This window comes from Enhydra lutris, unplaced genomic scaffold (genome assembly GCF_002288905.1).
Source record: "Enhydra lutris kenyoni isolate GAN:26980312 unplaced genomic scaffold, ASM228890v2 scaffoldscaffold69, whole genome shotgun sequence".
NCBI classification, from domain to species: domain Eukaryota; kingdom Metazoa; phylum Chordata; class Mammalia; order Carnivora; family Mustelidae; genus Enhydra; species Enhydra lutris.
Genome location: NW_019154153.1, coordinates 7,797,894 through 7,816,273, shown reverse-complemented (window position 1 = coordinate 7,816,273; position 18,380 = coordinate 7,797,894). Strand labels below are relative to the sequence as shown.

General features: G+C 54.4%; 2 protein-coding genes across 3 annotated transcripts; both read right to left on the bottom strand.

The window, feature by feature from the left end:
• Positions 1-2,663: 2,663 nt before the first annotated feature.
• LOC111159718 (enolase 2) lies at positions 2,664-10,877 on the bottom strand. 2 transcript variants are annotated; one of them, XM_022522282.1, is made up of 12 exons: positions 10,768-10,877; positions 9,480-9,576; positions 8,897-8,992; positions 8,694-8,752; positions 8,319-8,388; positions 7,712-7,845; positions 7,259-7,481; positions 5,919-6,116; positions 4,459-4,660; positions 4,117-4,225; positions 3,892-3,950; positions 2,664-3,596 (listed from the first exon to the last, which is right to left on the bottom strand). In XM_022522282.1, exons 2-12 carry the CDS (start codon positions 9,562-9,564, stop codon positions 3,527-3,529), a joined length of 1,305 nt encoding a protein of 434 aa, XP_022377990.1. In that variant the 5' UTR covers positions 9,565-9,576; positions 10,768-10,877; the 3' UTR covers positions 2,664-3,526. The 2 variants fall into 2 exon arrangements, with proteins under 2 accessions (XP_022377990.1, XP_022377991.1); XM_022522283.1 differs by lacking the exon at positions 10,768-10,877 and having other exon boundaries at positions 9,480-10,142.
• Positions 10,878-11,381: 504 nt separating this feature from the next.
• LOC111159803 (leucine rich repeat containing 23) lies at positions 11,382-16,968 on the bottom strand. Its single transcript, XM_022522420.1, has 7 exons — positions 16,299-16,968; positions 16,106-16,215; positions 15,400-15,653; positions 14,616-14,746; positions 13,889-14,025; positions 12,201-12,495; positions 11,382-11,586 (listed from the first exon to the last, which is right to left on the bottom strand). The coding sequence occupies exons 1-6, from the start codon at positions 16,419-16,421 to the stop codon at positions 12,222-12,224; spliced, it is 1,029 nt and encodes a 342-aa protein (XP_022378128.1). The 5' UTR covers positions 16,422-16,968; the 3' UTR covers positions 11,382-11,586; positions 12,201-12,221.
• Between the last annotated feature and the right edge of the window lie 1,412 nt (positions 16,969-18,380).

Sequence of the window (18,380 nt, the reverse complement as noted above, 5' to 3'; positions counted from 1 at the left end):
AGGGAAGGGATTAATTTATAAGAGCGGGGCACCATCTTCAGGCCCTTATGTCTGGTGGTGGCTCCATTTTCCTTCTCAAACCTGTTCCAAGTCATCACAGATTGTACTCTGGGCCACAGGGAAGGGGTCCAGTGGGGATTAGGCTCAAGGTGGAGCCAAATCCCTAGGTACCGTGGTCCCCCAATCCCAATCCTCCTACTATGCAGACAATCCCCACCCACCCCCAGAACACAGGTTTTTCCTTCAACCCAACCCCCGGTCTGCCAGCCAGCCATTTCCAGTCTTCCAGCCTGAAGCCAGCACCCCCACCAGTCCACCACCAGTGTCTTCTTCTGGTCTGTCTCCCTGGCCCCACACCAAACAGCAACATCTCCCAGGACAAAGGACACCAAAACACTGGGTGATTTTTGGCAGCTGAGATTGGGAAGGCCAGAGAATGGGAGGGAGGCGGGCTGGGAAACTGGAAGAGCTGGAGCTGGAGTCTGGATTGGGAGCCTTTACTAGTTCTCCAGATTGGGGGTGGGAGTAGAGCATGTGAGGGGGCAAGCCAGCTAGAGGCCAAGGATGGGCCCTGAATGGTAGGATCCCACCAGGCTTCTGGAAAGGAAGGAGGTTGGATTTGTAGCAATTCAGTGGGTTTTGCCTCATACTTCCTTGGGTCAGGCTCAGCCAGGTTCTGGGACTACCAAAAGCTCTAACAGATTCTAAAGCACTGGAGAACCCGAGCCAGAAGGCTTCTGTGGCCTAGCAGTGAATCACCACTCTTCTGCAAAGCCTCTGTATTGGCCACTCACTTTTCTACCCCATGCCCACCTTTTTTATCCCTCAGGGCCCTCCAGAGACCAGGCCAGCTCCCTATCTCCTTCTCCCCGCTGATCCCTGCCCTCCCTTCCTCAGTGCCCTAGAATGGCCCCAGCTCCTTCTCCCCACCCCCACAACTTTGTTCCAAGACTCCTCCTCCTCACTCTCCATTGCATTTCCTCTCTTTCTGAACTTCTCAGTTCAGTCTCCCACTGGGCCCGTGGCCCAGGGTGGCCCAGGCCCTTCCCGTCTCCCTTCTAGGCTGAACTGCTCTCTCTTGTTTTTTAACCACTGAGGGATAGGCTAGGATGGTGACACACCTGAACCTAAAAGAAAAATTTAGGCAGAGGTAGGAATGGAAGATAAGGAGCATCAGAGAAGCCAGGGCCTACCACCTCCAATTCCTCTCTGACCTGAGGACCAGGCTCACCACTCAGCTTTGGGGTGCATCACACACACACACACCCCATCATCACACTTCCCAGCTCCCTTTATGGCCCCAGCCCCCCACAACCCACTGGTATCTAGGCAACGGCACAAAGGGAAAGTGGGGAGAGGGGCCTGGGAGGCCCAGACAACTAGCTGTAACCCAATCCAACCCGGTACCTGGCGGGAGCGGGGGCGGGGGGGGGGTGGTTAGGGGTGGGCATGGCTGCCAGAGAAGGCCACCTAGCAAGGAGGGAGGAAAGGGCAGAGGTCTGAAACAGTCCTGGTCAGTCCAGGAGTTGGAGAAGAAAGATGGCTATCATGGACCCCAGAGAAAACCGAGAGGCCCAGAGAAAAGTACAGTGTGCCCCAAGGGAAACGGAAAGGGTCGCCAGGAGACAGGAGAGAAGGGAAAGATGAGATGTCCACACTGAAATTAAGAGGCATAGAGGAACAGGGGCAAGAAGCTCTTTGAACTGAAAATGGCTGAGGTGTCAGTGACACAGAAAGAAGAACAGAGAAATGGGTCTTGCCCATACAGGAACAAATCCTCTTCTAGTCCTGGAGCTGGGCAGAATGGCAGAGCGCGCAGGACCAGAACTCAGAGTAGAAGCAGTTTAGGAGGCCCACAGAAGGGACAACCTTGAAATTCCTCCCATCCCACCCCTAGCTTAGGGTGAGTATGGCGTCCAGCGGAACCTTGCCTCCCTCTAGTGGCCACAGCTCCCCATGTGTAGCCCTTACATGCTGGGCTCGGTCTGTATCCCAGCCCTAGGAGAGATGGTTTCTCCCTCTGGGTGGTTGCTGGGCCCCAGTCAAAGTCAGTCAGGGCCCCCTTGGAGCTGAAGAGTGATAGTGGGTCTCCAGCCGCACATGGGGGCCCTACGCAGGCCAACCCAGCACTCGTGGTTCTGACTCCCCAGTTTACTAGAAGACTCCATTTCCACAGACCCTCCTCTGTGTCCACTGGTTCCACTCTTTTCCACTCTTCTCTCCCTAGTTCCCCATCTCACAGGTGATACCCACACAGTGCTGGTGCAGCTCGGAATGGCCCGTGGGGAGACGCCTAGATAGGAACTTCTCTAGTCCATCCATGGCTTGGTCTCCTACAGGAATCTGAGAACACTCTGAACCCCTCTTCCTAAAAACGCACACGCACAAAATCTTTGACACTTCTAGGAACGCTCAGACTCCAGACTTGAGAACCCTTCATTTGCCTGGGTCCTGGGGCCAGGCTTCTGCTGGCAAGGCAGGGGAAGCAGGGTCCCCACCTGGCCAGGGAGGGGTAGCCAGTGCCATCATCTTAGCCATACTTGTTCGGTTTCCTCCTCTTTTGGGTCCTCCCCAGCTCTGCTATGCAGGTTCACCAACTTCCGGGTGCTCCATCTTCTCTCCCCTCATATGGACTAGAGTAAGACTCTTCAGACACAACAAAGCACTGTGATTCAGACTTTAATGGTGGTGCTCATTTCCACACCACAGAGGTGGTGGCAACTGTGGAATGTGGCACAGGGGAGTGAGACATTGCTCTGGTGCAGCTGGAGGAAGAACAGGGAAGCCGGGGCTGAGGAGAGAGTTAGGGGAAAGAGTCCCCAGGCCCACAGCCCTACCTCTGGACCAAGCCGGCTTCGGTTAAGGGCTGGTGGACACAAAGGAGCTGATGAGCAAGGCCCTTTTCTGTTACCCTTCCCATTCCAGCAAGACCTCCCAGCCCCAGGCCATCTCCGAATCTCTGGCCACGTTACACACACACACACACACACACACACACACATTCATTTCCGGTCAGGCCAGGTTTGGACACTGGAGTTAGGGAGAAATGAGAAATTGATGAAGACAAATGAACAATAAATAAATGAATAAATAATCCACTAAGAGCTCGGGCCAGGCACGATCATGCCGCCAGCATGCCCCTCCACCTCGGCTGGCCATGCCTCCTGACTCCTACACAACATGGAAGACAGGTGGAAGCGACACACACAGTGACACACGGCCCCTCTCGACACGCCTCACCAACCAACCCAGACGCACCCTTCCCAGACCCTGACTGTTCTTCCATGGACTCCCTTATAATCCTCAGTCCCATGGCCAGTTTTTGAGGAGAGAGAATAGAAAGGACAGAGAAGTGGAGAGTGTGGAACCCAGAGAAGGAAGAGCACACAGCCGGGGCTGGACAAGCCAAGGAAGAGCGCAGCAGGTCAGCCGGGGGTCCGGGGAGAGGTGTCACAGAGCAGAACAGGAAGAAAGAGGTTCCAGGAGAGTGGCAAAGGGGTTCCTAGTCTCCGGGCAAGGAGAGGGATCACAGCACGCTTGGATTGCGGAAATTATGTCCAGCGAAGCGGGCTTCGTCCCCCAGCTCTTCTTCAATTCTGAGAGAGAGGAGCCAGAGAGGAAAGAGTCAGGGAAGCAGGGAGGATCCTGCTTCTTTTCCCGGGGGGCCCCTATCCTCCAAATCCGTCACAGCAGCTGCTTCGATGTCCTGGCCCAAGCGTGGGCATTCCCACGTGATTATGGGAGCCGCTGATCAGTAAAGCCATCATTCCAAAATAAGTATTTTCTGGATAACTACTGTTCTCCAGGCCCTGGGTGCTGGAGGTGGGATGGTGAGCAAACAGAGCTTTTAACCCCCTGGGCCCTGGGCTCCCAGCCCCCAGGTATCCTCACCTCATGAGCTGGTTGTACTTAGCCAGACGCTCCGAACGGCACGGGGCTCCAGTCTTGATCTGAAACGTGCCCAAAGATAAGCAGCTCAGTGGCTGCCCCTCCGTCTCCTATAAGAAAACTTAACACTCCTTTGACATTCCCCTGACACCCAAAAACACGTGGAAAGAGAGACCCAGCCACCTGACCAGAACCCACCAACCGCACAGAGCTCTCCCTTGCACTCACCTGGCCTGTGCAGAGCCCCACCACCAGGTCGGCGATGAACGTGTCCTCGGTCTCTCCAGAGCGGTGACTCACCATGACCCCCCAGCCATTCTCCTGGGCCAGCTTGCACCTGCGGCCACACACCGGCACTGACCCCCAGCCCCTCACGCAGGGCACTCCCTTCCCAGCCCCAACACTGGTCTGGCACAAAGCTCTCTGGGAGGGCCAAAAGGCATGGGGGAGAAAGTGACTACAGGTTCCCCACTCTCTTCAGCCTCTGTGCCAGGACGAGGCTGGGAGCACTTGCCGGAGGTTTCCTGTAGCAACGGGCTGCTGGGTCAGGGAGAGCCAGAGGACACTCACGCTTGGATGGCTTCAGTGACCGAACCGATCTGGTTGACCTTGAGCAGCAGACAGTTGCAGGCCTTTTCCTCCACGGCCCGCTCGATACGCTTTGGGTTGGTCACCGTCAGGTCATCACCCACAATCTGGATCCCTACATTGGCTGTGAACTTCGACCAGGCAGCCCAATCATCCTGATCAAAGGGGTCCTCAATGGAGACCACTGGAGAGAGAGCAGGAGGGGCTCCGCATCAGGCAGGAACACCTCCCCACTATGGCTCCCTGAAATGGATATAGATTCCCCTGGCTAACTGAGCCTGCCTTTCCTTGCCTCCCTGCCTCCAAGATAAGCCTGCCTGATTCTCAGCTCGATTCTTTCAGAAAACCTACCAGGGGCACCTGGGTGGCTCGGTCAGTTGAGTGTCTGACTCTTGGTTTCGGCCCAGGTGATGATCTCGGGGTTGTGGGATTCAGCCCTGCATCGGGCTCCAAACACTCAGCATGGGGTCTGCTTGGGATTCTTTCCCCCACCCCTTCTGCTCCCCCAACCCCCATGCTCTCTCCCTCTCAAATAAATAAAATCTTTAAAAGAAAATAAAAAAAGAAAAGGAAAACCTTCCCAAAAAACCCAATGGTTCAGAGTCTTTCTCAAAAGACTCTCACTCTTTTGCATTTTCCCACTTTCACTACTAGGAAGCTTTTCCTCAATGCTATTCGAAATCCTTCATTCTGCATTTATGTCTACTTTCTCTTGCTCTGTCTCAGGGAAATGGAAACCAGCTTCCTCCTTGTGGGGGTCACAGCCCTTGAAGTCTTGGAGAGGATAATTCGGCTCCTCGTCAGCCTTTCTGTTCTACTCTCACAGCGCCTGCCGGTCCACTCAGCATCCACAACTTCATCAGTCAAAAACACTGACACAGGGCACCTGGATGGCTCAGTCGGTTAAGCATCTGCCTTCAGCTCAAGTCATGATCCCAGGGTCCTGGGATCGAGCCCCACATCGGGCTCCCTGCTCAGTGGGGAGCCTGCTTCTCCCTCTCCCTCTGCCTGTTGCTCCCCGTGCTTGTGTTCCCTCTCTCTCTCTGTCAAATAAATAAACAAAATCTTAAAAACAAAACAAAACAAAAAACACTGACACATACAAGTTCCCTGCTGGGCCCCGTCACCCTCTCACCACCGCTGGTTCCTTCCAAAGCCCTCCCTGTGATCCTGGTAACTTTGGAACGCATGACTTTAATTAGGACAGAAGTAGATAAAACAGATTCACCATGGGTACCTGCAAATTTAAACTACCTACAAAGCTTGTCTCTGCTCTTGGTCTCAGGACCTGGCTCCTCCCCGTGCTCGGTCCTGATTTTCAGGCTCTTCTTAGACCTCTGCCTGACACCTACCAGCACCCCATACAGTCCAGAGTTGCCCACACATCCCTGCCTGTCCCTTGACCCTCACGCTGCCCTTCCTCCCACACCCCTTGTTCTCACCAGGATAGTCCCTGACAAAGTCCTGGTAGAGGGCCCCCAGCTGGTCCCCAGTGATGTATCGGGAAGGATCAGCAGGAGACTTGAAGTCCAAGTCATATTTGCCATCACGATGAAACTCCGAGGCAGCGACATCCATGCCAATGACAATCTTTTCTGTGTAGCCAGCCTTGTCGATGGCTTCCTTCACCAGCTCCAAGGCTGGGGATGGAATACAGAGAGATTACCGGCAGGAAGGGTGGGCAAAGAGGAATGAGAGTAAGAAAGAAATTCAGAGCCCAGGTGGAGGACTACTGCTGGGGAGAAACCTGACTACAGTTGCTGGTGGGGTCTTCCCCAGGGCTGGGAAGGGCAGGCCATCTTCTAAGATGGCAGAGGAATGCAATTCTGTTCATAACAGGTTGTTTGTAAATAGCTATCATTTATGGAGGGCTAACTATGTCACCTAAGTACAATGAAACTAAGAGGTAGATACCGTTATTATTCCCATTTTATAGATAAGAAAGACAAGCACAGAGAAGTTAAGTAAGAAAGATCACCAGCCAGTAACTCTTCAAGTCAAGGTTCAAATAGAGGCAATTTGGCCCCAGAACCTGAACTCTCAGCCACTTCCTGTTATTGTTTTTATTCACCATACAGCTCTCGCCAAGGCAGAGAAAAATTAGGGATCTTAGAGGCTCACTGAGAGGTTGGGATGGAAATGGGTCAGACTTAGAATAGAATCCATAGAGTATGATATTATCTCATCAAACTGAGAGTCCTATGAAGTTCAAGTCCAGGATGGATCCTACAAGGCACCTAGACCACTTCCCAGCATTTCCAGGGCCTCCAGTAAGAACTTAGAGTTGCTAACAAGGGGCGCCTACATGGCTCAGTCAGTTAAGCGTCTGTCTTCAGCTCATGATCTTGGGGTCCTGGGATAGAGCCCCTCATCAGGCTTCCTGCTCAGTGGGGAGTCTGCTTCTCCCTCTCCCTCTGCCCCTCCCACCACTCATGCGTGCACACGCTCTCTCTCTCTCTCAAGTACATAAAATCTTAAACTATATATATAGGCAGATATAGATATATTATCTATCTATCTTTCTACAAATAGATAGATAGATAGATAGATAGATAGATAGATAGATAGATAGCTAACAAATCTAGCTGGGCTGGTAAAGACTGTCCTCTTAGGCCTGCATGTGAATGTGGCAGGCTTTCTGGGACCCAGTTCCAGTACTGGTACCTCTTGGAGCTAGCTCAAGGGCCACCATACTCCTCAGGACCTGGTGAAGTGTGTGGCCCTTCCTGATGTCCCAGGACAGAGTGAAACTTGAAGCAGGGAGTGGGGCTCTTGGCCTCACCTTCACTGTTCTCCAGGATGTTGGGGGCAAAGCCGCCTTCATCTCCCACATTGGTGGCATCCTTGCCATACTTGTCCTTGATGACGCCCTTGAGTGTGTGGTAGACCTCTGCCCCGAGTCGCATGGCATCCCGAAAGCTCTCAGCGCCCACTGGGAGGATCATAAATTCCTGCATGGCCAGCTTATTCCCAGCATGAGAGCCACCATTGATCACGTTGAAGGCCTGGGGGGGCCACAGGACAGAAAACTCACAGAGCACTTCCCTCCTCCACCCCCAAGAGTGTTAACCCGAGAGTGTCTGCCCCCATTTCCCAGACTCAAAGTCTCCTGCCCCCATTCTTTCTCTTTAGCTGACTCAATGCACTCTCCCCCATCATTCCTCACAAGGTCTCATGCTCCCCCCGCCCAACGCCCACCCCCGGGAGAGGCCGAGGCAGGGCAGGCATGGCTCACCGGCACCGGAAGGATGAGGTCTGAGTTTCCAGCCAACTGAGCAATGTGGCGATACAGGGGCAATTCCCGCTCGGCCGCCCCTGCCTTACACACGGCCAGGGACACACCCAGGATGGCATTGGCCCCAAACTTGGCTGGGAGATTATAGAGGAAGGCACTGAGCAAAAATGGCCCCATCTTTTCGAGCCCCGGCCTCCACCTGCACTCCCAAAAGGAGCCAGTAAAGGAGACCCCCTCCTCCCTCTCCACTCCTACAACACCTCATCAGTGCTCCCCTGAAAATAGCGGGACACACACACACACACACACACACATGACGTGATGGGAAAGGGCAGAGAGCTCCACCTATTTCTAGGCATCCCGAGACCATAGGCTATCTCCTGCCAGCTCGCCCTCTTCATGCTGCAAGGAAGTTCTTCCTTCTGTCTAATGTCACTCCCTCCCACTGCAGTTAAATTAATCTTCTCTTATTCTGGCTTTGGGAGGAGAATGGAAGCTGGGCTAACTCCTGACAGTCCTTCCTAAGGAAGCCCCCATAGTGCTCCACACTATGTGCTCCACACGTCCTCCCCCTCCCACCTCCCCACTTTCGCCCAGCCCAGCTTACATTTGTTCTCAGTCCCATCTAGCTCCAACATGAGGTTGTCCAGCTTCTCCTGCTCCACCACAGAGAGACCCTGTGGGCAGAGCCACCATCACCCCAGGCCAGCATGGAGGCTGGGCCCTAAGGCAGGTTCCCCTCTGGCCAGGGTTCCTGGGAGAGCAGCCTGTCTGGATTAGAGAACCTGAACCCCACAGGGACAGGGAGCGGTAAGGGAGTCTTCCCACCCTTCCTTGGTAACCATGATTCCCAAGAGGTGGACCTTTATCCCCTGGATCCCTTCTCCCCTAATCCAAGATTCCTTCAGGATCGTGGTCCTGCCCACCAGCGCCCCAGCCCACCCCCCCGCTTCCCTGGCCCCCAGCAAAGAGTGGGCCTCACTGAGCTGATGAGGGCAGGAGCGATGGTGGTGTTGATGTGGTCCACTGCCTTCAGGACACCTGGGGAGAGGCAGGGAGGCCCAGCTGGGTCAGGTGGAAGGGGCCAGAAGTGGGGGGCATGCAAAAAGGGGGTTGGGAACTGGTGTAAGGTTAAGAGTATAAAGCTGAGGCATGGGAGAGCCTGGAAAAGAGAAAGGGCCTCACCTTTGCCTAAGTAACGCTGTTTGTCCCCATCCCTCAGCTCCAGGGCCTCATAGATCCCAGTGGAGGCTCCACTGGGCACCGCAGCCCGGAAAACACCTGGGAGAGGAACATGAAATAAGGAGGGGCACAGAAGGATACTCAGGGGCCTAGGGATTCCTTCAGCCTTCCAGCTCCAAGCTGCCTGCCACATCCAGTCCCATCCCCACACTGCTCTCTAATGCACACGCGCGTGCACACACACACACACACACACAGGCAGTGGCCTCCTCATCTGTGCAGCTGAGGTCCCACATGCACAAGGAGGACCCCACAGACACGAAGATATGCTGTCAGCACACACACGCCCACATGCCCTGGGCACACACAGACGTGCATTGGAACGGTATACCTCATACACTGAAACAGGACACACAGATTGGCCTATTCTGGCTCCCCTGGACAGAGAGGATGCAACCCCCATAATCCAGGCTTGTAAGCCTGGCCCAGCACCCCATCCCCACTGGGAATCAAGGCATCACCCCCTCCAGGGCCAGGGGAAACCCCGACTGAGGGCTGTGGGAAGACCCAAGGCCAGGCTCACTACCTTTGGCAGTGTGGAGATCCACCTCCACCGTGGGGTTCCCACGGGAGTCCAGGATCTCCCGGGCCCAGATCTTCTCTATCGACATGATGGCTGAGATCTCCAGTGGAAGGAAAGGAAGGAGAAAGATAAGAGGTTTAGAGAGGTGGAGCCTGATCAGTGGGAGGGACCAGAGGCTGGGAGGGATGGGAAAGAGGTTACTGCAGTGGGTGGGGGGTGGGGAGGAGCTGGCTGCAGTCCTGCCTTTAGAAGGGATCCCCCCCACCCCATGGGGAGCGAAGGTCAATGCAGTGAGGAAGGGGAGGTCACTGCAGTGGGGGGAGGGGAAGGATCAATCGGTGAAAAGGGAGGACACCGCAGTGAGGAGGGAGGGGCCCTGGGAGAGGTTCCCTTGCCCCCTCAGTAGCTCCAGCAGCCCACTGGTGGGGTTCCCCCAGATTTCAGAGTGTAATGGCTGCCAGGCTTGCATTTCTCCTTGGAGCCAAGAAAAGGATGGACTGTCTGGGTAGCTGGGGCCTCTTCTCCAGAGCCCACAACCCACCCTAACTTAACACCCCAACCCCCATTCCAGGATCCTAGCCCCTCTCCCAAACATCTGTCCCTTCTCTTCCCAAGAGATGTACAGTGGCGAGAGGGTCCTGGGGAAGCCCTCAGTCCTTGGGAGTTGAGTGGGGATGGAGAAGAGATCTGGGGGAAGAGGCAAGGCTGGGCCCATCCTCCCCGCTCCCCAACACCCCCCTCCCCAACACCCCGCATCCCCTAGACAAATTCTCCCCTCTTCCCATCCCTCCCCCGTGCAGCATCGAGAGGTAATGTAAAAGGAGAGGGGCAATGGGTGGGGGGGGTAGTGGGAAAGAAGGGAGTCTAGAAGTCTAGGTATGCTGAGGAATGGGAGAAGACGTTTCCCCAGATGCAAAGCCAGGGGACGTGCTAGGATAAAAATGTACGGCCCGTGAAGACCCCGAACTTAACATGGACAGAACCCGAGGCGAAGAGGTGTGGGGAGAGGGTCAGACAAGGGTAGAGAAAGGCGCAGTTAGAGAGAAACAGGTGCAGGGAGGCCTGGCGCTCAGATGAGGAGGGGGCAACAGCCGGAAACCGAGAGGAGCGGTCCCAGAAGGCCGGGGAGGGAGGATGCCCGGGGGAGGTGCGGATGATAGAGCAGGTGCGCAGCGCCGCGGGGCGAGGGATGCGCGCAGGCCAGGGGAGAGGGCGGGCAGGCGGGGGTGGGGGGGCCACGGTGGCTAGGGGAGGGGGCCCAGAGGGTCGCAGGGGCCAGCCGGGGCTTCACCTCGGGGCTGCAGATTCAGCCTGTGGCGGTGGCGGTGGCAGGGGTGGCGGCGGCAGGGGCGGCGGCGGCGGCGACGCAGAGAGAGCGGGAGTGGTGGCGGCGGCGGCTGCGGCTCCCGGGCGGCGGGCGGGGGGCGGGCGGGGGGAGGCGCCGATAGGGCCGGGCGGGCGCATGTGACCCGGAGCCCCCGATGAGTCAGAGCCTCCGGCGGAGGAGCACGTAGGAGCGCGGTTGGGGGGCCGATGGGGGAGATAGGGGGAGGCCGGGAGAAGAGAAATGGGGGGGCGGTGGCGACCCAGGCCCTGAGGCCCGGCACCCACGCGCGCTCACACCCACGCCCCGCTACCCTGGGAAGTAACAGGCACAGCCTCACACCAGTGAAGCCTATGACAGATTTGGTGTCTCACAACCCCAATCAGACGCAAGAGTATCAAAATGTCTCTTTATTTGAAAACCAAACTGTTTCTCACACACCCCTCCGCCTCCGCAGCTCCTCTGCAGCCAATTCTGCAAGCATCCCCTGGGCAGATCCCGGCCTGGTTCCCCTACACCTGCCTGAGCCCCCCCCCCAACACACACACACCCCTCCCCCCAGACACACACACGCGCGCGCGCACACATACACACAGGTTCCAGGCAGGGATCAGACCCACCCAGACGCTGCCCAGGTGCCCATTACAGAGCCTGGGCAGCAGGCTGTGATGAAATCCCAGGTCTGGGCCAAGAGAAGCCATACTCTGTCTCAGGATGAGGGGTTGAATGTGGAAGTGGAGCTCTCTGGGAGTCTTCTCAGGTCTTAGGGCCAGTGTCTTTGATCTCCTGGAGGAAGAGGGCGGAAGGAAAGCCCCTGGGCCTTACTGCATTCCCCTTGCTTCCTGTGCCCCCTTCCAGAGTGCCCAGCCACCATACTCCCCTGGGCTGGTCACCTCACTCTCTTTCTGCCTTATCCTGTCCTCCTTTCTTCCCCTCATCCCTGTTTCCTGTTATTTTTATTTTTTTTTCCTGTTATTTTTAGATTCAGATTTTTAGTGCAAAATCTTCCTCCCCTGCCTCCTCTCCTCAGCCCAGCTCCCATCCTTAACCACCACCTCCACCCTCCACCCCCAGCGCCCCCACCACCACACCCCCAGACCGGTCCTTTCCAGCTGACCTTCATGTGTGGCTGCACACGGGCATCTCTGCCTGCCACCCCAATTCTCTCCCTTAACTTTCCTCTCCTAACGTATTCTCCTAAGCCTTTTCTCAGCTCCCCCCCCAAGCCCCTCTGGTCCTTCCTCCCCACCCCAAGACACCCCCTAACTCCTAAGCCTGGTCTCTCCAAGGGATCTCCTTGCCATATTCCTTCCTCAACCACCTCCTCTTACAGCAACTTCTCTGGCTCCGGCTGACAGACCCTTGGCCTCCTCTTCCCGCCTCTCTGTCAGCTTCCTCACCGTCCTCCGAGGCTGGAAGAGCTACACGGATGGCACTTTCAGTTCGGAGTTATGCTCAGCCTCAGCCTCCTCCTCCTGGGTCTCCTTCAACCTCTGACGGATCTCATCAGCCTCGGCCCGCTCCTCTTCCTCGAAGAAATCTTTATCCAGGCGCTCGAGGTGTGTTATCTGCACCAGGGCCTCCTGGCGATAGTCGTTCTCATCTGTACACGGGTTGTCCAACAGCACCAAGGCTCGCAGCTTGGGCAGGTCTCGAAGCTTGGCTAGCTCCCCCAGGTGGGTCACCATGTTGCCCCTGCCAGGTGTGGTCAGGAGGGATTCACTCCAGGGGGGATTAATGGGCTTTGGGGGCCCCACCACCAGGAAGAAATCTCCTGCAAGAACCTCTCACCGGGCTCTGGTTTCCCTAGAAACACTGCCTCTGTGGATTGGCTTGATCAGCATAGCTGGATAACCTGAGCAGAGCCAGGGCTGTCCAGCCCTACTCTAGTGCTGCCTCGGCCCTTCCAGAACACTGTGAGTGCCACGGTCTGTTCTGTAACATGCTGGTCATAGTTCTCCTTTTGGAGCAGCAAAGCTATGTCACCAACCCTGTCTCGTTAGTTGGAGAGGAGGGGGGATATCTCCCTTGCAGTGTCAAAGTGCTTGTGTATCAGTCGTACCTAATCAAAGGTTAGAAAGCAGGACCCAGGCCAGTGGAGAAGGAACTGGGATCTGAGCTCATGGAGGTGGGTGCTAGGTTGGTACTCCCCTCAGGAAGGAGCCTGGAGCTAGGGATCTAGCATCTTTGGCCCCAGAGGCATCTCCCAGTCATTAAGGGGCATCTCCCCTACACTTATGTCCAAACAACCCCAGTTAGTAGCCATTGAGGAGGGTCTATTTTCTCTGACTAGATTATTAATAGGAAAAGAGCAAGCCCCCCCAACTCTACCAGACCAACACAGCAGAACTAATTAACAAGAGATTTCCCCAGGAACCATGGCAGGAATTGGGAGCTCCAAGATGCATCCATCTCTCCCTACTTGGAGGTTCTCTTTCCTTTGCCAGTTTTGAGGATTTGGCCATGTTGACTAAGGAGGCAGTTACCTTCCATCTTGCTTAAAGAAACACACATAAAATCCTCCAATGGACAAGGGTTACTGAAAGAAAATCCACCCCCCCACCAATCCGATCAATCCCCAGTGCCTTTCCATCTAGAGATTTTCTTTCAAATACTCTTCTCTTCTCAAATATGAGAACATCTTGTGTTTTTATACCAGTAAGGAGCCATCCCTTACAAGTAGGGCTCAGGAGAAGAGGGGCAGGAAATGGGAAGGGAAATGGGAGTCCAGGAGGTGGAGAAGGGCAGAGAAAATTTACATGGAATAGGACCAAGAAAAGAGAGTTGGAGCCAGATTGTGAATCCCTTGAAAACAGGGACCAACTCTGATTCCTTTAGATGTTCCCAGAATACAGCACCAAGCCTGGTATGTCGCACATTCTCAGTAACTGTGGACTGAGTGAATAAAGATTCAGGGGTCCGAGGCTGTACACAGTAAGGAAAGGAGGGCTAAAGACCAGGATGGAGGATGAGGGGAGAGTCTAGGAGCAGGCTAGGATTGGGGCTTTGGAGCCAGGGAGGAATGTGGGGTCAGAAGCCGCTCCTGGTCCAGGGCAGGGACAAGGTGGGGCCAGGAAGGGGTGAATACCTCAGATTGAGATACTGCAGTGATGTCATTTCTTTGGAGAAGCCACTCAGCGTTTCAATCTGGTTGTCTCGAAGATGCAAGGTAGTGAGATTGCTTAGGTGCTCCAAGCCCTCCACCTTCTTCAGCATGTTCTGGGCCTAGCCCCCAGGATATAGCACAGAGATCGGGAGAAGGTAGCAGGGACAGGGAAGAGAAGTCAGAGACACAGGAAATGTAAGAGTGGCAGTGCAGGGGTGCAGGAGGGGAGTGGAAGTGGGTAGAGATGGGGGTAGACATCAAAGAAATCTAGGAAAAGCTGCCAGTCCAGAGAAAGGTCAGCAGTAACCATCCCCATCCCACCAAAGCCCCCTCTGATTCGGGAGGAGATGCTTTCACCCACGCCGAAGCCCATGCGCCCCACTGCTCCACTGAGCAGAAATGGCTTCAGCACCGCCCTAGAATCGAGAAGCTCAAGAGCCAAAAAGACTTAACATTCAAGTGGCTTCTCTAGTCTGATATCTGTAAATTACACTACTACCTGTATCAAAGCAAATTGTCTCTATTCCCTTGTGTTATGTATTATCAGCCCTACAAAGTAGGAAGGGCTCAGTAAATGATACCAAATGCCCATGATGATGGTGAGGTTAATAGCTGAGCCGACTAGAAGCCAGGCACCCTGCTCCCCACCCCTCGGCCCTGAGCTGTGCCCTCTTCCCCGTACCAACCACCCCCTAACCCAGTAAGCTACCAGGAAGAGGTTCTTTAGCTTAGGAAGGTTGATTCCCAGGGTGCTCTCCAGCTGGTTCCCCCGCAGCTCCAGTGTGTGCAGGCTGATCAGCTTTTGGGGGTCCAGACCAGTCACCCTGCGGATGCGGTTCCCTAAGGAGCAAGAGGGTGGTATGAGCTCATAGAGCTATTCCAATTCAGGTAGAACCTGAATGTTGGGAGCCTCTGTATCATCCTGTCCCTCTAATGTGAGGTGTCTATGAGGAGGGACAGCTCCAGACTTGACACCTCTGGGGCCCTGGGGCAAGGGGTCTGGGAGTCTAAGGGCCAAATGGACATGTCCATCCAAGCCTTTGAGGAGGGAATGAAGACTGCCCAGTAACCCCCATGCTTAACTCCTTCTTCTCCCTCAATTCTTTGCTCAGATGTCAGCCTCTCACTGACGCTTGTCCTAACCAGCCTGTTTGAAATTACCACCTGTGCCTCTACCTAGTCCCTTTACCCTAATCTGTTTTCCACAGCACCTATTTCCTCTCCACATCACACATAAATTTATTTATTATGCCCATTGGTAGCTGTCTGTCTCCCTTATTTGAATGTAAGCTGCATGAGACTAGGGATTTTGTTTTGTTTACTGCTACATCTCCAGCACATAGAAATGTCATAGTGAATCATAAGGGCTGTCTGAATGAATGAATGAATGAATGGAGATTACTGTGTGGCACAGCCCAAGACCACACTGCCCGCTTCTGCTGGCCCCAAGCTAGGAAGGAGAGACTCTTGTGTAGCCCGACTGAAAGACCCACCTTTGAGATCCAGGCTGCCCAGACGAGGGTGGGAGATACCCTCAGTGTCAGTGATCTGGTTATAGGCAAAGCTGGCAATCTGCAGGTACGGCAGCTCGTTCAGGTGTGCACTCCGCAGATTGTTGCCATCGGCCTTGAGCCAGAGCAGGTGGGTCAGATTATTGAGTGGGGACAAGTCTGTGAGGTGGTTCTCAGAAACATCCACATAGCGCAGATGGATGTAGGACCGTAACAGGTGGATGTCGGTCAGGTCCCTAGGAGACAGCAGAGGCCAGAGTTAGAGTGAAGAATCCAGCAAGGACTGGCAGAGATGCTACAGCAGAGGGCAATGTGGAGATGGCTTGTACTGGAGAGAAGAATGGGTGACTGATGGGAGTGGTGAGGGAGGGGGAGAGAAGGTAGGTGGGTTCTTCACAGGGAGCAGGGGCTTCCATCTGTGAAGAGCCGAGAACTGACCCTCTGAAGTACAAGAGGAGGAGTCCAGTCCAGTAGGAATCCCCCTGACAGACCCTCATAGCCTCCAATTCCCCAGGCCAGCTCTGAAGCAGGGACCCACAGGGCTCCTGGAAAGTAAATTCTATCCTTCCCTTCCACTGGCCAAGGTAAGAGAGATTCAGACTCCCAATGGCAACAGCCAGGCAGGAGGGTGAGAGAGGAGATTGGACCCTACAACCTCAGCCCTCTTCTGGTCCCCCCATAAGCGCACCTCTCTTTAACATCCAGCTTGACATAAGCGTGAGCCAGTCCATTGCCCGTCTTACAGAGCAAAGAAAGCCCTTCCTTCATCATGTCCTCCGTGAGGGGGTTGAGCATCCACTGCAAGAAGAAGTGGAGTCAGGCATCCCTTTTGTCCCAACCCCCTCCCTTAGCCTTAGGACCCCACCGTTTCCAGCTCTCACTTCCTCTGAGTACTCTTCTCCCTCCTTCCTGTAGTCCTCCCACTCCTCCATCTCCTTCTCATCATCTTCTTTTTCCAGATCGTCCTGGTCTGGCTCAAAGTCTTCCAGCTCTTCATCTGACATCTTTCTTCCCTGCTGAAGGCTCTGGAGTGAGAGATCAAGCTCAGTGCACCTCCCCCAAAATAATGTGTCCTGAGCTTTAGCAAACCCTCAGCTCCTGGCCTCCATTGACGGGGTGCCCTTCCCATCACCCCTGATCTCTTCCCAACTGTGCTTCCCTCCTTATCCCTGTGAGCATCTCATTTTGATGCCCAGCCTCCACCTTGACTTCCCACCAAGGACCTCTCTCCCTTCAGGGTACCTTCCCAGGCCTTTCCTGCCCTTCACAGGGGCTCCAATTGTCTTCTCGAAGCTCTGCCTCCCTGCTTCCTGACTTCCCCTCTCCCCAGGTCTTCCCGCCTCCCCCTTCAGCCACGTTCTCCTACCAACCTCCTACACCCCTCCCCTCCCTGCCTTCCCTAACCCCTGCTCCAGTCATTTCTTTTCACTTTCCCACCCTGTCTAGCCCCATTTCCCCGTCCCCTCTGGGGCACCAAACTGACGCCCTCTCCAACCCTCCCACCCAATCCTTCACTAAGGGGCTCGGACTCTGGTTCCGCCCTACTAAAAAATGAGGTTCCGGAGAGGGTCTTGGCCTTGACAAGGAAGGAGTGTTTTGGAAGAGGGGAAAGGCGCCGGGAGGCGTTGTGTACTGTTGTTATGGAAACGATGGGGCGGGACACTTGGTTACAACAACGGCGCAACCGCTGAGAGGAGGGCCGCGAGGGGTCCGCGACCAACTGACGCGAAAAATCCGCCCGGGAGCAAGTGGGCCAGTAGTCGCCCGGTCAGGAAGCCAACTTCCTAGTCCTGAGAAGTCTGGGCGTTAATTGGCCCAGGACAAAAAGCAGTGGGTGGGGCTTGGAACAGGGCAGTGGGGAGGGGAGATGGGCGGGGCTACGCGGAAGTCACTCAAGACGTTAAAGGGACCGCACATCCTCAAAGCAAAAGTATTGTGACTTCAGAAGAAACATGCTCCGAAGCTAAAGGGGGAAGAGGAGCAAGAGACACCAAAGTATGTGGTCTGGTTTCTACCCCCACTCCAGCCTTGCGCTCGGCTGACCTTTGCAAGGTGGCTTGGTGGAGCGGAAGAAGCCCAGGCCAATGTATCTTAAGACCAGGGTTGGAGTCTTGGCAAATCTGCAGTTTACTAGCAATTTACCTGAGACTCTACTTTCTCATCTGTAAAATAGGCTCAAGTGACACCAACAGACGGGATTCGAGTGTGTGTGTAACCTATGCTAATGCAATGTAGATTGCTAAACCCGTTCGGAGCATTTCACTTTTCCTCATATCCTGGACTGGTTTGATGCAAACCTTTTAGGGGCTAGTAGGGGAGAAAATCCAACAAGCGCCCACCGAAATACTCCTCATCCAACGTTGTAATGTAGACAACAAGACCTGATAGAGCCCTAGACAGGCAGTCAGGTCTGCGTGACTTGTTGAAGGAGATGAAAAAGAAGTTAAGGTTCAGCAAATATTTCCTGAGAGTTTGTGCCAGATACCATGTGAGATGTCTTCACAAGTGATTTAATGTTTACACCAGTCCTGTGAGATAGATATTTGAAAGAAGAGGAGACTAAGGCTCAGAGTGGTTAATATTTATGACCCAATTCCTGCCAGGAGAAAGGGAGATAGTACCAATCTTATGGGATCTAATATAAATAAAACAGTTAGGCAACAAGGTAAGATATCATGATTTATTGTTAAATTGTGTGTTACAGACTTACTATGACACACAAAGTGATCTGATGGAAGATCTAGTGGGCTAGAAATCAGGACCTGTTACCTCCTGCCCTGTCCAGCTTGGATAAAACAGTTAATAGACAAATCTGGTCACTTGATGTCATGGAACTGGCAGAGTCAGAGACACCAGGTTCAAAACCCACCCTACCGTTTAATCCCTATGTGTTCCTCAGCAGGTTATATTAACTTTTACTGAGGTTTAATCTTCACATTTGTGAATTAGGGATAAAGACATCC

Coding starts and splice junctions, on each gene's coding strand:
- LOC111159718 (XM_022522282.1), bottom strand. CDS start 9,564: ATGTCGATAGAGAAGATCTGGGCCCGGGAGATCCTGGACTCCCGTGGG. Junction 8,389..8,693: donor CTCCTGCCCTCATCAGCTCA/GTGAGGCCCACT, acceptor CTCTGCCCACAG/GGTCTCTCTGTGGTGGAGCA. Junction 3,951..4,116: donor TGGGGCTCTGCACAGGCCAG/GTGAGTGCAAGG, acceptor GGCACGTTTCAG/ATCAAGACTGGAGCCCCGTG.
- LOC111159803 (XM_022522420.1), bottom strand. CDS start 16,421: ATGTCAGATGAAGAGCTGGAAGACTTTGAGCCAGACCAGGACGATCTG. Junction 14,026..14,615: donor AGCTAAAGAACCTCTTCCTG/GTAGCTTACTGG, acceptor CCTGGGGGCTAG/GCCCAGAACATGCTGAAGAA. Junction 12,496..13,888: donor CTGCAGTATCTCAATCTGAG/GTATTCACCCCT, acceptor CACACCTGGCAG/GGGCAACATGGTGACCCACC.